The 20,839-nt window shown below is 36.1% G+C and overlaps 1 protein-coding gene across 10 annotated transcripts; it reads right to left on the bottom strand.

Moving 5' to 3' along the window:
* Nucleotides 1-1,101: 1,101 nt before the first annotated feature.
* Nucleotides 1,102-19,936, bottom strand: LOC307158483 (histo-blood group ABO system transferase-like). Of its 10 annotated transcripts, none has more exons than XM_079871071.1 (6): nt 19,773-19,834; nt 4,455-4,573; nt 3,195-3,230; nt 2,838-2,894; nt 2,541-2,675; nt 1,105-2,004 (listed from the first exon to the last, which is right to left on the bottom strand). In XM_079871071.1, exons 2-6 carry the CDS (start codon nt 4,517-4,519, stop codon nt 1,314-1,316), a joined length of 984 nt encoding a protein of 327 aa, XP_079727197.1. In that variant the 5' UTR covers nt 4,520-4,573; nt 19,773-19,834; the 3' UTR covers nt 1,105-1,313. The 10 variants fall into 10 exon arrangements, with proteins under 10 accessions (XP_079727201.1, XP_079727202.1, XP_079727194.1 ...); XM_079871072.1 differs by lacking the exon at nt 19,773-19,834 and adding an exon at nt 5,845-5,870; XM_079871070.1 differs by lacking the exon at nt 19,773-19,834 and adding an exon at nt 19,876-19,936 and having other exon boundaries at nt 1,106-2,004.
* Nucleotides 19,937-20,839: the final 903 nt, after the last annotated feature.

The raw sequence follows: 20,839 nt of genomic DNA, 5'->3' as shown, positions 1-20,839 counted from the left end.
CAGTGTACTTTCTTACATATTTCATCCTTCCCAATTGCATTTGTAAAGGTATACTACTACTTTACAAATGAATTTGTAGTGCACTAAGTTTGTGTGCTTGATGAAAGCATGAAATAACTACATTTACAGTGTATTTTCAGTTAGTACAGACATAAAATAAGTGAGCATATGTGACATATAAGTATTAGTATTAAGTAATAAGTATTTTTAGTATACTTATCATGAAATAAATGTATTTTAAATACAATTCAATATATTTATTTTTCACTAGGGTAGCTACACCATAGCACCATTAAATTATTTATTCTGATTGTCTAACAGACATTCTAAGGTTTTCTGTAATTGCCCAGTAGTTATAGGACAGGTGGGAAAATAAGAGGATTGAATTACAGGAGCAGCAGGTTGCAATACAATCTCAGGACTGTACAGTGCACACAGATATATTGTGGTATTTAATTAATATTGCAGTACAAACTTTGCAAATGCAACACGTGAAATGAAACGAACACTAGAGAGGCAAAATTACAGCTTGTGGGATATTCAATGAATTGGAAATGTTTTCGAATACATACTTAAACTTAAATTATGTCTTATCAATTTTTAAAATAAGCAGTAGTTACATTTTTCATGCATTAATGGCTTAAGAAATACAAGATGCGTAACCATTTTTACAAGTGTTACTGTTTGTGTGTATGATAAAGGTAATGTGTGTTTTTGGTATTTTGAAAATGAGAATTGATTGTGTCTTATCCACTGGATAATAAACAAATAAAACATTAAATGAAGTTTATGTTTAAAACAATTGGGGGACAAAAATATCTGCAAAAAGACCAAGACAAAATGCAGAAAAGCAAGAATTAATATATTATGCCATTTGCTTCTCAGGTAAATGAAAGTTGTTTTAAGAATGTTAAGATATTTTCTTGCTAGGAAACTTACAAAGATGATTTGCAATGTAGCCTGAAATATTGTTAAATGTTAGTTAAATGTTAAATCTAGTCATTACTGATTCACAGCTCAGAAGAACATTAAATTACACACATAGCATCTTTATTAACTCAATCAGACATCAGAAAACTATTATGACACATTATTTAATCAGGATTTAACAAAGGTATTCAACATATTCAGTCAAATTCAAAACTGATTTCCCTGTGGAACCCTAATGTGCTTGCAATGTGTTTTTGACCCAGATTTGATATCTACAAATCGTTCACAATGCTTTGTCAAACCAGTTTGACCAGTTTATGTCTCAAAACTAAGGGATGGGGAAATTATGCTTTTTTGTGAACCATGATGTTAAATAAAACTTGCTAGAAGTTTGGACGAACTTCTTCATTGTTTTTAGCTACGTGAGAGAAGCGAATAATTTTTACTTGGGCTGCACTGATACTGATGTCCCGCCACAGATATTCAGGAGAGAGCAGTTTATTGGGTTTGTTATAAAGGAAATACTTGTTCAAGTGAGACTCCTCGTGCCATATCGCCTCAATGGAGTTTGCAGCATCAATGTTCAGCTGTTCCCGGCAGGTTTTGGTGAGATGATGTACATCAGCCAATGAGCCACCAAATGCAGCAGCAGTGTAATAATAATCACCTTCCCCAGCTGGAATGAATGCTTGAGACTCTGGTCTACGCTCATATGTGAATTGATCTCTTGGATAATCAAAGAACCAAGGATGTATCACACCGACCAGACGCCCTAAAGACTCCACCCCCCAGCGGCCATAGAACTTTGTATCCACGTCCAGGCAGAAAATATAGTCAGCTTCACTGGCCAGTTCGTTCTTTATTAGTTTTTCTAGTATTTCCATCCTGCCCATACTTATGTCCTGCCATCTGTCCATACTCGGAACACTCCGAACTGTCAAATGATGATTTTCACCCATCTTTACTTCAGGAACTTCTCCTGGTTGATCCGTAAACAAGTAGTAATGCACTCGAAATCCAACAAAGTAATGCTCCTCCGCTGACTCCAGAAAGTCTTTGAGGAAACGTGTGTATCTGAAAAAGAGTGAGGAACAGATATTGAAAAAATAAAAATTGTATGCGTGTATGCTTTTTCAACATTATAATAATAGAGATATTTCTTCAGTATCAAATCAGCATATTAGAATGATTTCTGTTAGACCATGTGACACTGAAGACTGGAGTAATGGCTGCTGAAAAAAATCAGACATCTCAAATCTACATCTCTCTGATTCTGCCACAAAAATGCAGTATCAGATTCAGAGATATAGATTTGACTCTGTGTGTGAAGATCAAATGGCGTTATCTATGTGGCTGCATTTAGTTGTGGTTATGTGTAATCATGCAATCATGCTCCAAACAAAGTGAACAAGTTTTACAACGGTGATGCAAATTTGGTCCTGTTGTTGTAACAGGAAGCCAGCATGAGAATGTGAATATAAGGTGTAATTTGGCCCAAAGTACTTCCATTCCATAATCTAAAGACATCACAAAGTCACCCAAGAATATTAATAAATGATAGACAGAGAGAAAAATAGTTATTTTGAGAGTATGAGAAGTAACTTTATTACTTTCCCAAAGCGAAGACAGTGGTGGCTATAGTGATGTTTTGTTGTTTGAAGATAGAGTCAATCAGTATGGAGTCAAAGGTTCCCTCCCAAACAACTGGGGCTAACCATGGTGTCATAGAAACAATGTCTGTCCCACTGTGTATTAAACACACACACACACACACACACACACACACACACACACACACACACACACACACACACACACACACACACACACACGAGTGTGCACATGAGATTTTTTATGTTTAAGTTGAAGAGAGAATTAATTTATGAGTGTATGCATTGAGTACTTACCTTAATTCGTCTGTTTGTCGATTTCTGCAAACCAAAACACAATTATGCAGGAATAGACTGTATAACACAAAAGACCTTATCGCAGCACTGTAATCGAACTACAGAGGCGGGGTTTTGTGTAGTCTTTATATGTGACACAAGGCATGATAATTATCGAACATGTAAAAGATTATGGAGCATGCGTAGAACGAAACTGAGCTTCAATTGTATTATCTGTTCGTCTGACTTACACAATAATTGGACTATACGAACTGAAGCAGTTACATGTGACAATTTAATAAAACTAATTATTGTTTTATTCAGACTGAAATTTAATGTTTAATGTTCACATAAATGTATGTACAGTAGGCTACTTACCTAAACCAACTGGAAGTGTAACTCAATAAAATGAGCCTGTGAGAGAAGACATAATCAAATAAGCCAAGATCTTTTGGAAATGTGTGTAGACAATCTTTTTAGTAGAAGTATAGGTTTTAAGATTTTCCCTTGTCAATGGTCTGTGGAGGGAGGTGCTGAACCTTCAAAAATGTAGTTTGTCAACCTCAGGGGCTCAAACTAAATATTAGCCTGTATGCACAGCTCCTATATCATCTTACATCGGGAAAGAAGGAAATCTATATAAATAAAATATTTACAGAGAAATAAATTATGCTTCAGACTGGTCAGCTAATAAAACAGGACAGGCTCTTTTAAAAAGGACTTCCATTACATTGTGGTGTTGTCTTTAGATTTTGTGTTCAACAATATAACACAATTTGAGCCTTTAAAACTTTAACATTTTTGGCACATTCCATGAATATTGTACACTTTAGAGTCCATTTCTATCTACATAAAATTACACAGAATATTTCAGATGAAATTATTTATAGGCTACATACATACATGATGGAAAATGACCCATTAGCTCAACAGTAGTAGAAAAACAAATGAAATAAACACTCTGAGAACTTGCTGCTTGTCTGCTATTTTAAACCAATAAAAAAGGGTCTCATCTAATAAGCTCCATTAGTACCAATGTATTTTACTTTCAGCAAGAACCTCTTGCCTTTTAATACGTGGCTTTATAAAGCATATTTGTTTTATTTGACTTTACTGAATCATTTTTACTTAAGAGCATCCACAATCTCCCATTAAACACACCTATGAATGTATTTTCAAATGTTCCATCATTTTGTCAATTGTTCATATATTTGGTTTCCCAAATACACAAATACTTAGAACATATGAACAACACATAGGCATTAAAGTTTCATGAGGAAAGGGAGATAACCTCACTGGCTGTCTGTATGATTACTTATATCTTTGAGAATAACACTTCATGTCTTCTGAGACCTGCATTCAGTAATGAATACTTACTGGTTTTGTGTTTGTTTAGGGAGATCTGAGCTTAAACCAGTCTATAGAAAACACATTTTCCCTCAGTGATCAAATAACAACTAACTATCAAGCTGTCTTTTAAAAAGAAAAAAGGCAAAATGCTTTAAGTATTATTTATAAACATGTCAAATTGTGTTAGTCACTAATTTCACTACAAAAGTATGACAATTACATTTAGTAAATAGATTGGAAACAAGTGTGAGAATATCAGCAAAAGATTTTCAAAAATATTTTACATACCCACTCAGTGATAAGCCAACAAACATGCCAAAAAGGAAGAAATGAACACTCTGACGGAGTCGCATTATTGGCGTATCATGCAGCTGGGTCTTGTGTCTTTATTCACTTGATGGATTGAACTGGAAAATGAGAGTGAAAATATCTGCCAAGATGAGTTTGTTGTGATTTTACTGGAGAGATTTGAAAGTCAAATAAAAGCCTGGCTAAGGTGGAGCTTTACAAACACAGCTATTATAGCCTACTTCAAAACAGACATAATGCAACAGCCAATGACTGTTCCACATCCTTCAGCACATCCTGCTTTTAAGCATGTTTCTGCATTCATCATTCATGCAGTATAGAGCAAGTGTTGAAATAAAACTGTATAACCGTACAAATAGGCATCTATCACAAAGTTTAAGAACTGGTTCTGTGTACTGTTTCAAACGACTTGGGACTAAATTGGCCCATTTTTAGCATATAAAATACTTTAAGTGTAAAAGTTAACTTTGAGTACACAACAAGTTTTTCATTTGTACTGCAACTATACTTCAAGTGAACTTATAGGTATATTGATAGTTTACTAGTAAAATACTTAAAGCACATTTTTTAGTTTATGAAAGTACATTTTGAAGTACTCTCAAAAAATACTAGTTGGTAGGCTACTTGTAAGTTTTCTTTAACTGAACATAACATCATACTTATAGTTTACTATTTATATATTATTTTGCACTTTAAGTAAGCTGTATGTTCCTATTACTTTTTTATACTTGAGAAATATACTGTACTTTAAATCTTTCCATTTAAAAAAATGTTTTTTTCTAGCTTCAGGCATTCTTTTTTAATCAGCTTTTTTTATTTCAACATGTGGGTATATATTTCATTAAAACAAAACGCCTGATTTTAAGACAACGTCCGGATCGGATTCAGAACGATGATCAAACACAAATAAAGTAGATCGAGTCCATCAACACCCCCAAAGCTTCAAAGTCGCTTTCCCCTCGTGGGATCGAGATTTCATTCGGTAGGCTATATTTGGCAGTTTTGTTTAAATGCTGTTTAATGTTTGATGATCGTTATTTTATATTTGCGTAATTATTTGTTTTATTCGTAATTTGTTTTTTTATCCTGAGATTATGTACTCTTTCAGAAGATGGTTAATAGCGCCCCCTAGCGTAGAACAGTGAAAATAGATAGCCCAAGCTCTAGCTCCACCTCGCTGGATCTAATGGGCGGGGCCGTGCAGGCGCAGGTATAGTCCGTTAGAACTAACTGTACAACTTCTATCTCATTCTCACGGTAAGAAAACTGTACTTTAAAGATAAACTGAACTTTGAGATGTATATAAAATCTTAATCTTACATTTATCACTGTCTCGACATGACTATTAATGTTATTGTTATTTTCTTACCCCTTGAAATATTAATCACATTTCTCTCAGCCATTGGAACATATCTGTAGGCCTACTGACAGATTTGGAGGTGCAGCTTTTTAACTTCTTTGCTTGTAAACTTTTAACATCTGTAGTGGAGTATTAAGAAAGAATGCAGTTCACAGTTGTCACAAATAACCCACTGAAGGTGAATTGAGTAAATCAAGTGCACGTTTTTAACAAAACTATAAACAAACAAAGACTTTACTTGAACAAAACAAAAAACAATCACCGGATTTGACCGCTACTGTATTTATTATATATGGTCTAATTGTATATTGTCTATAATTAACAGGGTTCCCCTCTTCAGCTATGAGGAATTGATTGTGGGATATTCATGCTGATGGTTAGTGGTCTTATATTTGCTGTACAGCTTTGTCTGTGTCCTAAACACCGCATTTATATAGTTTTGTTTTTGTTTTTTAGAATGCACCCTATGTTATGCTCTCAAAGCCATTTGATTTTGCTACGGTGAGTTTGCATCAATTTATGGTTATTTGTAAAGCAAAAAGGACTGTGACACTATCAACAAATTTTTAAAAACAATTAAGATTTTCAATTGCTGTCTTTTACCAGTCTGATATACCTATAATCAGGAAGTGGTGGTGCAATCAGTTAATTCAGACATTACCTCTGACAAGGTATAATATTGTATAACTATACTTTTGATTAAAACCTCCTGTGCATTTCCAGTATGCAGGCAATATATAAAAAATAAAGCAATGCATGCCTAAAAACATTCTAATGTTTGTCACTTCCCACAGTCAAGTCCCACAACTAGTCACACAGGAACAAAAACCACCAAATCCAGATGACATGAGTCGGATGTCTCGGAGATCACCCCAGCACCAGAAATCTATGTATGTAGAGGGAATGTTTATGTATTGCATGATTTGTTTATTTATGTATTTACCTTTCCTGTTTCATAAAGGTGTTTATGAGCAGAACTTTATTAATTACATTATTATTGGAATTCTTATATTGCACACAGGACTCAGCGGTGATGAGAAACATTCAGCTGGCCTGTGAGTGGGTGGAGGGAAGGGAAGATTGATCTGCCAAATATCTTAAGGATGAAGGAGGATGATGCCTTGTTGGTGCCTGATGATGATGCCTTATCACAATGCGGGGCTTGTTTATAAACACCATGTTTTATGAAGGTGAAAGGAATGAAGAAGAAATTTGGGCTCCCTTCCTTTTCACTTTTGAGTTGAGGACATGGAATTTTTCTTGCAGGAAATATCGGACAGAATAAATATCAGTGTGTCTTGTTTACACAACCTAACAACCTAACTGAATCAGTGGGGTACTATAATGTAAATAGTGATTAAGTTTTGTTTTGTAAGTGAAGTATGTTCTTAAATCATATTATACCATTAAAATGTTGTAGAAAAAAAGTGTTGTGTTCTTGAAATATATTTATGATATTCATTATTTTATATCTTCTTCTTATAACATTTTATCTAGACTTAAGATTCATTTTATGTTAGATGCACATTAAGCTAATTTAGGTTAATAGAAACAAATAAATCCAACTCAACACTTAGGACAGTGGAGTATGTGACTATTAAATTACATTTCTCCCAAATGTTGTTGGAGAGGATGCCTCACTAATCTCAGAGCACATTTGTTATCTTGTTTTTCCTCTAGTGTGGGAAGTCACATGTCTGGTTTTAGACTACTGGACTGCTTGCTTGTTTCCATTTCATTAAAATAGCTTAATACATAGCTATCACATGAAGGTTGAGTCTATCCAAAATTACAGTCAATATTCCATTAAAAAAAAAAATGCAACTAGCCTGTTGGAGTATGCTTTCACATTTACATACAAAAAGGGCAGATTAGGTAACCTAGTCTTATTATTTATTTCATAAATTAATCAGATGATTTAGATTAATTCACAAATAACTCACACGTTAATACGGTGGACAAAAAATAAAGATGGGTGCACATATAGTAAGATTTCACATTGCCTATTAAGTCTAGTAATTTACATAATCATATAGCAGACACTTTTATTCAAAGCGACTTTTAAAGTGAGGAAAACAACGAAATTATTCATCCTAATAAAGATAAAATAATAGGGGTGAGCAGGGTACAAACTAGCGCGGGGTCAGTTGTAACACACTTGTTTTAAATACTTCCACACATGCTAGCATGACGAAACTCAGTGTATTTACTAGTTGCCATATCAAGACTATATTGAGAAAAAATTGCCCAAAATTCAAAGATCTTTGAAAGATATCACTGAATATTTATTTAACCATAACAAAAGTAAAAAGTAAATTTCTATCTTATGTTAATTTTTCATCTCTATTTTTTTATTTATTTAAAATTAGACAAATATCAAGCGTAGCATCAGTTCTGGCAGGTCACGTTAGTCAAGCTGGCATCAGCTGACTCTCAGCTGATCCACATCTACCTATAGGAATATGACGCCTATCACCGTATACATATATAAGCTCCTTCAGTATTATCAGCAGCTATAGCGTTTCTCAGGAGCTAATTACCCTCCTCCATCCCCAGCTCCTCCTCTCGCCCAGTCAGGATTTGGCATTCTGATTCCCCTTGAATCAAAATAAATTCTCGAATTATGTTGTACTATAAAATCTTGAATTAATGATATCTGCATACATTCATGTTGGTTCTGTTCTGTTTACCCTAAGGGGGGTTATTGCTGCTCTCCCTGATCTTATCCATGCTAGGCTGCATGGATGCGCAGGGAGTTCTTGCCCAGAGCTGAACCATACCGCCAATCCAAACTGTATGCTAATTGTCAATCGTATTTGACGATAGTGGTCCTGATAGAACTGATATTATTTTAATCTCCAATTTGTTATTTAACAGTTAAGATAATTCTTTAATACTTTGCTTGTTGTGTAGGTGGGGCATGTTGTAACTCTGCATTACAATGTGCCCCTATTAGAACTATGATATTCTATTCTATACTTTTATGAATTTTATTGAGAAACCATGAGAAGAAGGTGAATAAAGACTGATAGTCGATGTTTAGAAATGATTAATTATTATTATGTTTTGAACTAGTTGTATAGCTGTGTTTTCCGGTGTGTTGGTTGTCAAAAAAAAAAAACCCCAAAAAACATTGTAATTATTAAAAAATGCAATTATTTTAATATGAAAAACTACTTAATTGTATTTTATTGAGAAAATATTTAAGTTTGTCTTGTACATTTTTTTGGGATTAGATCAGATAGTATTTTAAGCTGTCATATGGTCATGTTACAATGTGCCCCTCACATGTTACAACGTGTTGTCACATTTCACTTCCATTCTTTCAGGGTAAATCAAGAAAAAATATACACTGTATTAATGAAACAAAGTCAAGTCACCTTCATTTATATAGCGTTTTTAACAATATGGACTGTTTCAAAGCAGCTTTACAGTGATAATAGGAAATTAAAGTAACAGAGATTGTTTTGGCTTCACAGCAGCTCTAGAATAAAGTTAATGTCCAGCTAAAGTTAGTTCTGATCAATTCACTTCCGTTGCAAAGATCATTAGTTATTAACTCAGGGGCCGCTTACACGACACCGTTCTAACAGAACACCCTTAATGTGCTCCGGCCCGCTCATTCGCACAACAACAGTGCCTGGTGGCTCGAGAACGCAAACCTTGAAATAGGTTCCAAGGCCTTGCAAGTGTAAGGCTGTAAGGACTGATTTTCCTGATAAAACAAAGCTCACCCTGCAATAAAGCCATAAAATGCACCCTGGACAGCAGATAGCAAAGACAGAGCACAGGACATAGCCCTGCCCAAACTTATCTCCTTGTCTCCTTGTTTGACTTCAACTCATCCCCCCTCTCCTTCCTCAAGACACTGAAAGTTCATTAAGAATGTCTGTATAACACATATGGTGTATCTTGTGAATATGTTGTTTTTTTCCTTTTCATGTTTGGTATCATTTTAAGTGTCTCAGTGCGATTGGTAAAATGGTCTTAATTTCATTGCAGTCATTGGTTTAATGAGAAAGATTGAGAACTTAGGATAATCCTCTTTCTCCTCTCTGGGTGATATCTCTTTATGATATCTCAAGAAACCAGGTGCTACCCCCCTGGAGTGAATGGATTGGCCAAACAACTCTAAACAATATTTGTATAACCCTTTTTGTTCTGGTCTAGGTATTTAAGGCGAGGTGACAGAGCAGTCTTTGGGGGACTCTTTACCAGGAACCCCCATACAGTGATGTTTCAGTGTTTTCCAGTTGGAAAGTTGGAGTCATCTTTGAGTAAATTATGTCATGTATTTATTATTTCTGAATTGGCTTTTAATCATTTACTTCTGTAATTGGCATGATACATTTTTACCTGACAAATAAATGTTACATCTTGATTTATTCTGAAGTTTCAGAAATCATCCATTTTAGTAGATTAAAAGTGTAGTCTGGTGTTTCCGCAAATCTTTGTCCAGGATAGATCAAACTGAAGGCACTTTGAATGGACCATGGGGCACATCTTAGGAAGACCTTCCGATTTCTGACTATTCCCTTACTTAGCATGTTGTACGCTGCAACTATTATAATAAATTACACCTATGGGTCTGCAGTGCGCGGCTGCATAGGGTAAAATAATTGCACTGCACCCTCTGACTATTTCAGGACTGGCTAGTTTGTGATTGTGAGTGCACATTCGCGATGTGACGTCTCAAAGTGACACTGGGTCCGTAATGAACGAATATTTGAAATTATGAGATGCCCAGAATAATCAAAGATCTAAATTATTTCATCATCAATATTTATGATTATTTTCTAATCAGAAACATGATCTAAATTTGATTATCATTTGAAATTGGAGTCAGATTACACATAGAACTAAAGTAATACTAAAACTAAGTTCCAATAAATGAAGTGAACTTCACTGGAGTGCTGAAAAGACATACACACATTAAACCTTCGCCAGACCGTTGGATTCCGTCGTTGGGCCAATGGATGGTCCTTGCACAAGCCTAAGAAAAAAAAAAAAAAAAAAAAAAAAAAAAAAAATATATATATATATATATATATACAGTGAGGAAAATAAGTATTTGAACACCCTGCTATTTTGCAAGTTCTCCCACTTAGAAATCATGGAGGGGTCTGAAATTGTCATCGTAGGTGCATGTCCACTGTGAGAGACATAATATAAAAAAAAATATCCAGAAATCACAATGTATGATTTTTTAACTATTTATTTGTTTGATACAGCTGCAAATAAGTATTTAAACACCTGAGAAAATCAATGTTAATATTTGGTACAGTAGCCTTTGTTTGCAATTACAGAGGTCAAACGTTTCCTGTAGTTTTTCACCAGGTTTGCACACACTGCAAGGGATTTCTACAGGGATTTTGGCCCACTCCTCCACACAGATCTTCTCTAGATCAGTCAGGTTTCTGGGCTGTCGCTGAGAAACACGGAGTTTGAGCTCCCTCCAAAGATTCTCTATTGGGTTTAGGTCTGGAGACTGGCTAGGCCACGCCATAACCTTGATATGCTTCTTACAGAGCCACTCCTTGGTTATCCTCGCTGTGTGCTTCGGGTCATTGTCATGTTGGAAGACCCAGCCTCGACCCATCTTCAATGCTCTAACTGAGGGAAGGAGGTTGTTCCCCAAAATCTCGCAATACATGGCCCCGGTCATCCTCTCCTTAATACAGTGTAGTCGCCCTGTCCCCTTTGCAGAAAAACACCCCCAAAGCACGATGCTACCACCCCCATGCTTCACAGTAGGGATGGTGTTCTTGGGATGGTACTCATCATTCTTCTTCCTCCAAACACGTTTAGTGGAATTATGACCAAAAAGTTCTATTTTGGTCTCATCTGACCACATGACTTTCTCCCATGACTCCTCTGAATCATCCAAATGGTCATTGGCAAACTTAAGACGGGCCTTGACATGTGCTGGTTTAAGCAGGGGAACCTTCCGTGCCATGCATGATTTCAAACCATGACGTCTTAGTGTATTACCAACAGTAACCTTGGAAACGGTGGTCCCAGCTCTTTTCAGGTCATTGACCAGCTCCTCCCGTGTAGTTCTGGGCTGATTTCTCACCTTTCTTAGGATCATTGAGACCCCACGAGGTGAGATCTTGCATGGAGCCCCAGCCCGGGGGAGACTGACAGTCATGTTTAGCTTCTTCTATTTTCTAATGATTGCTCCAACAGTGGACCTTTTTTCACCAAGCTGCTTGGCAATTTCCCCGTAGCCCTTTCCAGTCTTGTGGAGGTGTACAATTTTGTCTCTAGTGTCTTTGGACAGCTCTTTGGTCTTGGCCATGTTAGTAGTTGGATTCTTACTGATTGTATGGGGTGGACAGGTGTCTTTATGCACCTAACGACCTCAAACAGGTGCATCTAATTTAGGATAATAAATGGAGTGGAGGTGGACATTTTAAAGGCAGACTAACAGGTCTTTGAGGGTCAGAATTCTAGCTGATAGACAGGTGTTCAAATACTTATTTGCAGCTTTATCATACAAATAAATAGTTAAAAAATCATATCTTGTGATTTCTGGATTTTTTTTTTTAGATTATGTCTCTCACAGTGGACATGCACCTACGATGACAATTTCAGACCCCTCCATGATTTCCAAGTGGGAGAACTTGCAAAATAGCAGGGTGTTCACCTCGGGATAAACAGACTAATATTAGCGTAGACACCATTCTTCTTATGATGTAACGAGTACATCAGGATTTATGGGGAGTGTTCCTGGTTCTGGCTGACCTAATCTATGCAGCCTAACATTGAATTATAGAAGTTTATAATGCGTTATTATGTGTATAGGTCAAAGAGATGTGTTTTTAATCTAGATTTGAACTGACAGAGTGTGTCTGCTTCCCAGACAATGTTAGGAAGACTGTTCCAGAGTTTTGGTGCTAAATAGGAAAAGGATCTACCGCCAGCAGTCAATTTTGATATTCTAGGTATTATCAACTGGCTGGAATTTTGAGATCGCAATAGACGTGAAGGACTATAATACGCTCGCTCAACCATTACTACCAGTACTGTGGAGCTAAACCATTTAGTGCTTTGTAAGTAATCAGCAATATTTAAAAATTTATACGATGTTTGATAGGGAGCCAATGCAGTGTTGACAGAACAGGGCTAATATGGTCACACTTCCTGGTTCTAGTAAGAACTCTAGCTGCTGCTTTTTGGACCAGCTGTAGTTTATTTATTAAGCGTGCAGTGCAACCACCCATAAGAGCATTCCAATAATCTAACCTTGATGTCATGAACGCATTAACTAATTGTTTCGCATTTGTCATTGAGAGCATATGACATAATTTAGATCTATTTTTAAGATGGAAGAATGCGGTTTTACAGATACTAGAAACGTGACTTTCAAATGAAAGATTGGTATCAAAGAGCACACCCAGGTTCCTAACCGACGACAAAGACTTGACAGCAGCCATCAAGTGTTAGACAGTATTCTAGGTTATTACGTGAGGCAGTTTTTTGTCCAATAATTAGAATCACTGTTTTTTCAGAGTTAAGTAGTAGGAAATTACTAATCATCCAGTTTTTTATATCAGCTCTGCATTCCGTTAATTTTGTGAATTGGTAAGTTTCGTCAGGGCGTGAAGAAATATAGAACTGCATCAGCATAACAGTGAAAACTATTGTCATGCTTCCTAATGATATCTCCAAAGGGTAACATGTAAAGAGTGAACTAAAATGGTCCTAGTACTGAGCCTTGTGCTACTCCATACTGAACTTGTGATCGATAAGACATCTCTTCATTTACTGCTGTAAACTGATAACGGTCAGATAACTATGATTTGAACAATGCTAATGCAATTCCACTAATTAGGCAGTGGGCCAAGTCCGTCTATCTCGTTTAGTTTTTGATTTGACAGTTACCCAGCAGCTGTCTGGCTCATTTTTTTTATTTGTCTGTATGAATAATTCACAAAAAGATTACCGATTGTTTCCAACGCCAATTGTTGCACATTAAAGTATAAAAATAGATTTAATTTCGCTAGCTGATCACAAACGTTGGCCGGAGTGAGATCCAATCAACGCTCGTGTTGTTACCTTGTTGAATTGATTTGGCCAATCACGTTATTCGTTGAACCGGCGTCGCGTCAGTCTGAAGCCAAATCAACCCACCCTGGAGAGACCGTTGTGTCTCGGCAAGACAACGTCAAGGTAAGATTTGTTTTGCAATGATTATACACCCTTATATCGTAATGCTTTTCATATAAGTTGTATTTAAGACTGCAAGCTATAAAATGTTTTTTTTGATGAAAACAGTAACGTTAGCCACGAAAGAATGTTGGTAGTGGAGCAGTAAAGCTAGGTCTAACGGTATGTTGCTTAGGCTAATCCAAAATAATCATTCGGTACATACACAATGAACTAAGCAAAGAGTATTCAAATACGGGATAATTACGGGAAAAATATTTAAACGGGAAGACAGCAGGAAATAAGTCTGACTAAGGGAGAATCACGGGGTAAACGGTATGTCCAGGTTGGTTACAGCAAGCTAACGTTACCTAGGCTACAAGTAAGCTAGACTAATTATCAGCTAAAAAGAGTGCAAACCAAAACAAAGAAATGATTTCAAATCAACTTTATAGTGGTAGTCATGGAGTTATTTAAGACAATTATGGTTGATTGTCACGATTGATAGTGGTTGGGCTTCACCTACATAACAGAACAGGTATACTGTATGGTGGAAAAATATTTTAGTTAAAGATGGCTGTTTTTGAGTTATTTAACAAAAATTATTTGTGGTCAGAACTGCAGTAGTCTTGGCAAGCTCGTTTAAGATGGTTAGCATCTTAATACAAATGTCAAGATGAAAAGTGTGATTTAAAATGAGTAATGTGCGCTTTCTGTGTTTATTTATCTGAATATAATTCAGTTGTTTATCTAACTCACAGACACGGACAGGGCAACATCATATCTCTCCACACCCAAATGACAACAGAGGTGATCGTTGACAATCATCACATCAACAGCAGCATGATGGAGCAGGTCAAGATCACAGAGTTGCTTAGTATCCACATCACAGATGACCCATCTTGATCTATCGACACCACCAACAGAACCTGGCCAAGAAATTCCAAAAACCTCTGCATTTCCTCCCACAGTTGAGGAAGGCTCATCTCCCAAAAATCCATCCTCTTAATTTTCTATAGGGGAATCATAGAGAGCCTCTTCCTTCCACCCCCACCCTCCAATAACCTAAGGGCAGCTGATTGACTCTTGCACAAATACACTGGTAGTTTACACTATGATGCTGCTACATTGGTTTATTTTGAAATTTGCTATGAACATTTGACCCCACTTACACACAAATTGCACTGCCTTTTGCTGCTTGTCATGTCATCCACTTACACAATAACACTATATTAATTAGGGATGAGTCACGATTTTCGAATATTCAATTAGCTGATTTTATTATAGAATAGGATGTGCGGGATGATTGTCTTTAAAAAATCCCCATGTTTTAGTTGTGGTTATAAGTTGCAATCCTAAATTCACATAAAATGTTTATACATTTAATAAATATATTCTTAATATTTGTTGTTTTCGTTTCTATGTTTGAGCTTATTTATCTCAATATTAATAACAGTCTGGTTAATTTTGAGTCTTGAATTGTAAACTTTCAAGGGTTGGATTTTTAAATATATATTGGTTGTGTCTATTCAGAATGACTTCTGAGCAGCTACCTTTTTATTTGGGGTATGTCATGTATGCATCACTTGCCAAAATTGGGGCTGACTAGTAAGGGGTTAAACTTATATAAATTAAACGTATGTTTAAGTTTTTTAACTTATATTTAAGCGTCACACCGCTCCGCTTTATTCATATGCTCTCATTTTATTAATACAAATAATTTAGTAGCCTATCCTTGCCTTGTTTTTGAATGAATAAATCAAATTTTTTTCTCAATCTTTTCCACTGGCCAAATAGTATTTTTAATTGATTTCTATTTTTAATGGAAACAGATAGACCTTGTTGTGCATTATTTGCACGAAACCATTTTCTCAGACAATCTGCTATTATCATAAGCAATTAGTTAAAACATTAAAACACAGCATGCCAGAGGAGAAGTGTTCAAAAGCATTGCATCTACAACAAATATTTATATTTATTGAATATAAAAATGTTGTAACTTCTCAGTAATTATTTCATGTAGTTAAAGTGTTTAACACCATTAATGAGAATGGCATATTTAATCTAAATGTTTATATCAGAGGTAAAACATGTATTATTTTATTTATTTAAACCGTTATTGTGAACATGCACTGTATTTATGATTAGGACTTTACAGAGATTTACGGTTTTACTTCATCTGCCGTTAGACAAGCTATGCGTCAGTTTCACTATATGGCCCAGCTTTCTGGCCACTGACAAAGATGCCTCCGCCGTAGAATCTGTGTTCATTATTTACATTGGTTGTCAAGGAAACGGGAGGTTTTCTAACGTTATGATTAGTACTCCTGCTTCTTTGCCGGTTTAAAAAAGTAAGAGTTTGTAAGGACATTTTGCGTCAAATGTGCATACAACAAAGTTGGAAACAATGTCTATAGTACTTGTACGATTTTATTACATGACCTCAGCAAAAAAAAACGTAGACAGCTGTGAGGTAAGTATTAAATTCGTAATTTCGAGGTCCGGCCCACCGCCTAAATGGCAATATAATTTTTGAATCTATTTAAGGCGAGACACTACAGGTGAATAGGGTAAAATTTTTAACTAGCAGATATCACCATGAAACTTTCCCAGTTGATTACCTACATTAAGATGTGAAAAAAATGTATTACAAGTTTTCTGTAATTTAATGTTTAAATATGCAAATTAGGCAATTTCTAATTAAATATGCGCTATTTTGCATATATTTAAAAAAATGAAATCTGAGTATTGGATAAAGCCAGGTTAAAAATTATTTTTTCATTGTGTTCACATATTAGATGGGGAAAAAATTACAGAGGGATTTATGCATATCTACTTCTGTTATCCTGTAAATCAGAATATACTGTCACTAGCCTTAAAAAAATGATTTTCGCCATGTTTTTTGGAATAAAATGTTATATAAATCAGGCTAGAAATAATATATTTACAAATCCCTCTGTAAATGTCTTCATAATATAACTAGGTACACGACTGGAAAGTTTGATGTATATAGGTGCTACTGAAGTGGAGATTTCGGACTTGGAGTATGAGAGAAAGGTCATTTTGAGAAAACGGGCTTTAAAGATTTATCATCAGCCAATGAGATTGCGCATTCAGCCCTTTTACTTTCGCGATTGGTTGCTGATAAAAAGGAAATGACCATATTTGGATCCGACAGCATTGTACAGTGAAGAGAGAGCTTTCCAGCCGTGCCTGTGATGACAGAGAGCAGACAGAGATCGCGGATCGGCGGGATGATTTACAACGACAACTTTTGTTGAATTTACGCGAAATCTACAGACGCAAACAGACAAAGTGTAATAAAATAAAGACCTAAATGTGTATTTCGGACTTTTTTTCACGACAGTCTGAAAGAAGACATGTTATTGAAGACAAATATCCAAAAATCTCAAAATTGACCAGTAAAAAAAACAACAATGTTTTTGCCTGCCGTGTCTCGCCTTAAAAGAATGTTGTGGTCAATATTATCAAATGCAGCACTAAGATCGAGTAACACTAATTGAGAGATACAACCACGATCGGATGATAAGAGCAAATCATTTGTGACTCTAATGAGAGCTGTCTCAATACTACAGTGGTGGTGGCGCAATGGATAAGACACATGCCTTTGGTGTGAGAGACCCGGGTTCGAATCCACTGTGAGACACCAATGTGTCCCTGAGCAAGACACTTAACCCCTAGTTGCTCCAGAGGCGTGCGACCTCTGATATATATAGCAATTGTAAGTCGCTTTGGATAAAAGCGTCAGCTAAATGAATAAATGTAAATGTACTATGGTACGGTCTAAATTCTGGCTGGAATTCCTCGCAGATACCAGTTTTTTCTAAAAAGGAACATAGTTGTGAAGATACTGCCTTTTCTAGTATCTTTGACAGAAAAGGTAGATTCGAGATCGGCCTGTAAATGACTAATTCTGTAGGATCAATTTGTTTAATCATAGCCAGCTTAAAAGTTTTTGGTACGTATCCTAATGACAAAGATGAATTAATTATATTAAGAAGAGGATCTATGACCCCTGGAAGGATCTCTTTCAGTAGCTTAGTCAGTATAGGGTCTAACATACAAGTTGGCGATTTAGATGATTTAACGAGTTTAGAAAATTCTTCCTTTCCTATAGCAATGAATTAATCGAATTTTTCCTCAGGGAGACTACAATACACTGATGAAAAAAACACATAATTGTACTTGACATGTGGGAAATTAATGTGGGAAAAAATAAATACTCTGAACCGTGAGTATAGGTTAATACAAACTGGTAAAGTCAAAATGCGTAAGGTTGTCCCCCGCTCTCCCCTACATAGATACAAAGTTCAACAGTTTTTAGAAACAAATACATAGTGTGAGCAATGTTCTTATTGTTTACATAATGCCGTTTGTCACAGAAACGATACTGACCATGCTGAAAAAATCAATCATAATCATGATTCATGACAAATATTAGAGAAAAATAGGGCAATATTACCTATGTCAGCATCTTGCGCATCAAAACAAACATTTCCTTGCGTTTGAACAGTCTTTGGTGTTTTAAGCCCCCAACGGCGCCTTCCAGGCAGCGAGGGGATGGGTAGGTTTAAGGTTGAGGGTAGGGTTAGCTGCCTCTAAGGAGCCATTGGGGGCTTAAAACACCATCGAGCCGTTTGAACTTGCACTCACATTTGATGATAGCACTTCAAGCCCCGCCCACTAGATCCAGCGAGTTGGAGCTCTAGCTCCTCCCATTTAATTCAGTCAATAATGGCAGGAAAAGAGATATAATTCAGATACAAACACAAAAAATTCAGATACTAAGAATTAGGAACATATCTGTTTTCTTAAAATCAATATTTTCAAACAATGTAAGTTCATAAGACAGTAGCCTATGTAAAACTATGTGAAAAAGTATTTAATAGGCTACTCAATCAAAAGAGTATAGCACAACAACAATTCAAGTATACTTAAGTATATTTCGATTCAGTTTGAATACAAATAGGCTAAGCCAAATAGGCCTATACTTAAGTCTTTTCTGTCAGTAAGTCAAGTAGCCTATCTATCCTATACTTAAGTGCAATTTTAAGTATTTTTCCAAGGAGTACATATAAAGTATATTTATGAGAAGTACATACAAAGTGTACCCTCACGGACCACTAGTGGTCCGCGGACCACAGTTTGGGAATGGCTGGCCTATCCTATACTTAAGTGCAATTTTAAGTATTTTTCCAAGGAGTAGGCTACATATAAAGTATATTTATGAGAAGTACATACAAAGTAGACTGAAAGTTTAACTGTTTTATAAAGTCTTTCGTAAGTAAGGCCATGTTAACACCAATGAAAAACAAATTTATAAAAAAATAAAATGAAAATAAAAAAATCTCAGAGAAGGAAGATCAGCAACTGGTTAATAACATTAAACAGGTGTAGCAGATGAGAGATAGAGGCTGTTCAGTTTGAGAATAAATCCCATTAATAAATTATTAAGTTTTGAGTACGGCGGGTTTCTAGTTTTAGTCCCATTTTGTGCGCGTTTGCAGTCGATTTTGTGCTGGATTTTTTGGGGGGACCTGGCAACCCGTTCTTTGCTCGTTTTCTGTATAAAATGTAATCACTGTTTTGAATGAGATGTGAATTTCGTGATGCTAAGAGGAACAATATAAAGTTTACTGTATACCCACTGCGTTAAGCAACGATTTTGCAACCAATATCTATACTGAGCAACAGGCGTCCTTGCATATCAAAACAATCACAGCACATCGTTAAAAATATCTTTAGTCACACATTACGTTAGGTACCTTCGAAGGGCTGAGCTGAGATGCAGTTTCTCTACAACAACTGATGAACTTGCGCGACATCCTAATATTTTCGTGCTGCACATGTTTCTACAATAGTACCCACCAGCAAGCAACTTTCAGTACCTGAACCGATCAACTCTGACAAGATGATGACGTATTTTGTGGGACCGGGAACATGCAGATGAGAACTATAGCGTGACTTCAGAATAAGGCATTTTGCAGTGGTAGCCTAGTAAATGACTGCTCTTTTGTGGCTGGTAACTCTGAAACTCAAAGTGTAGTATTGACTTTTATTATCCCCATTGTAAAGAAATTTTCAGTGAGTTAATAGACATTCACTGATTCACATAAAGAATCTAGGCTACATCACAATTGTAAAAACTCCATCACCAATAAAATACACCCCAATTCATTCCTGAGAGACCTACTCTCTTTACTTTACTCTGCACAAACAAAAACAAAAACACTTTAAAAAATTTTTTTTTAACATTTTAAAAACCTGTGACAAAAGGGGGTGCCCCCCTCCCCCCACCACCTTGATTGTGGGTCTTGATTGTGGCATTACTTTGAGGTTTAGAATCCAGTATTCCTGTAATTCTTCTGTCTATTATGAATTTAATAAAGAACCCCGTCTCGTATTCTGTCCAAACGTGTCGTCTACTAGCCTAGAAATCTAGACGCACCCTAGCGGCAGCAAAATTTATTTTGCAGCCAGGGTAGTCTAGCAACTCTCCGTTGACTTTCAAGCTGTAAAAACCCAAAATGGGTCAGGCCAATCACATCATGTATAGAGTAGGTGGGGCGGGCTTAACATAATGACGACAGAGTTGCGACGGTTCCCTGCTACTTGAAAACAAAGAATGGCGGCTGCTGCTGGCGAACAGCGGTCTTTCGAATCGATTTTGGCCGTGACTCTGGAGGACTTGGAGTTAAGTTTTTCTTTGAGAAAAGAGCAAAGAACGGCACTTAAGTCTTAAAAAAGAAAGATGTGTTTGTAGTTTTGCCGGCCAGATTTAAAAGTTGAATCTATCAACTAACGTTAGCTCCGCTGTTGGGAAAACACTCTG

Source organism: Squalius cephalus (assembly GCF_949319135.1).
Source record: "Squalius cephalus genome assembly, chromosome: 5".
In the NCBI taxonomy this organism is placed as follows: Eukaryota; Metazoa; Chordata; class Actinopteri; order Cypriniformes; family Leuciscidae; genus Squalius; species Squalius cephalus.
This window is presented reverse-complemented; position numbering and strand designations above follow the sequence as displayed.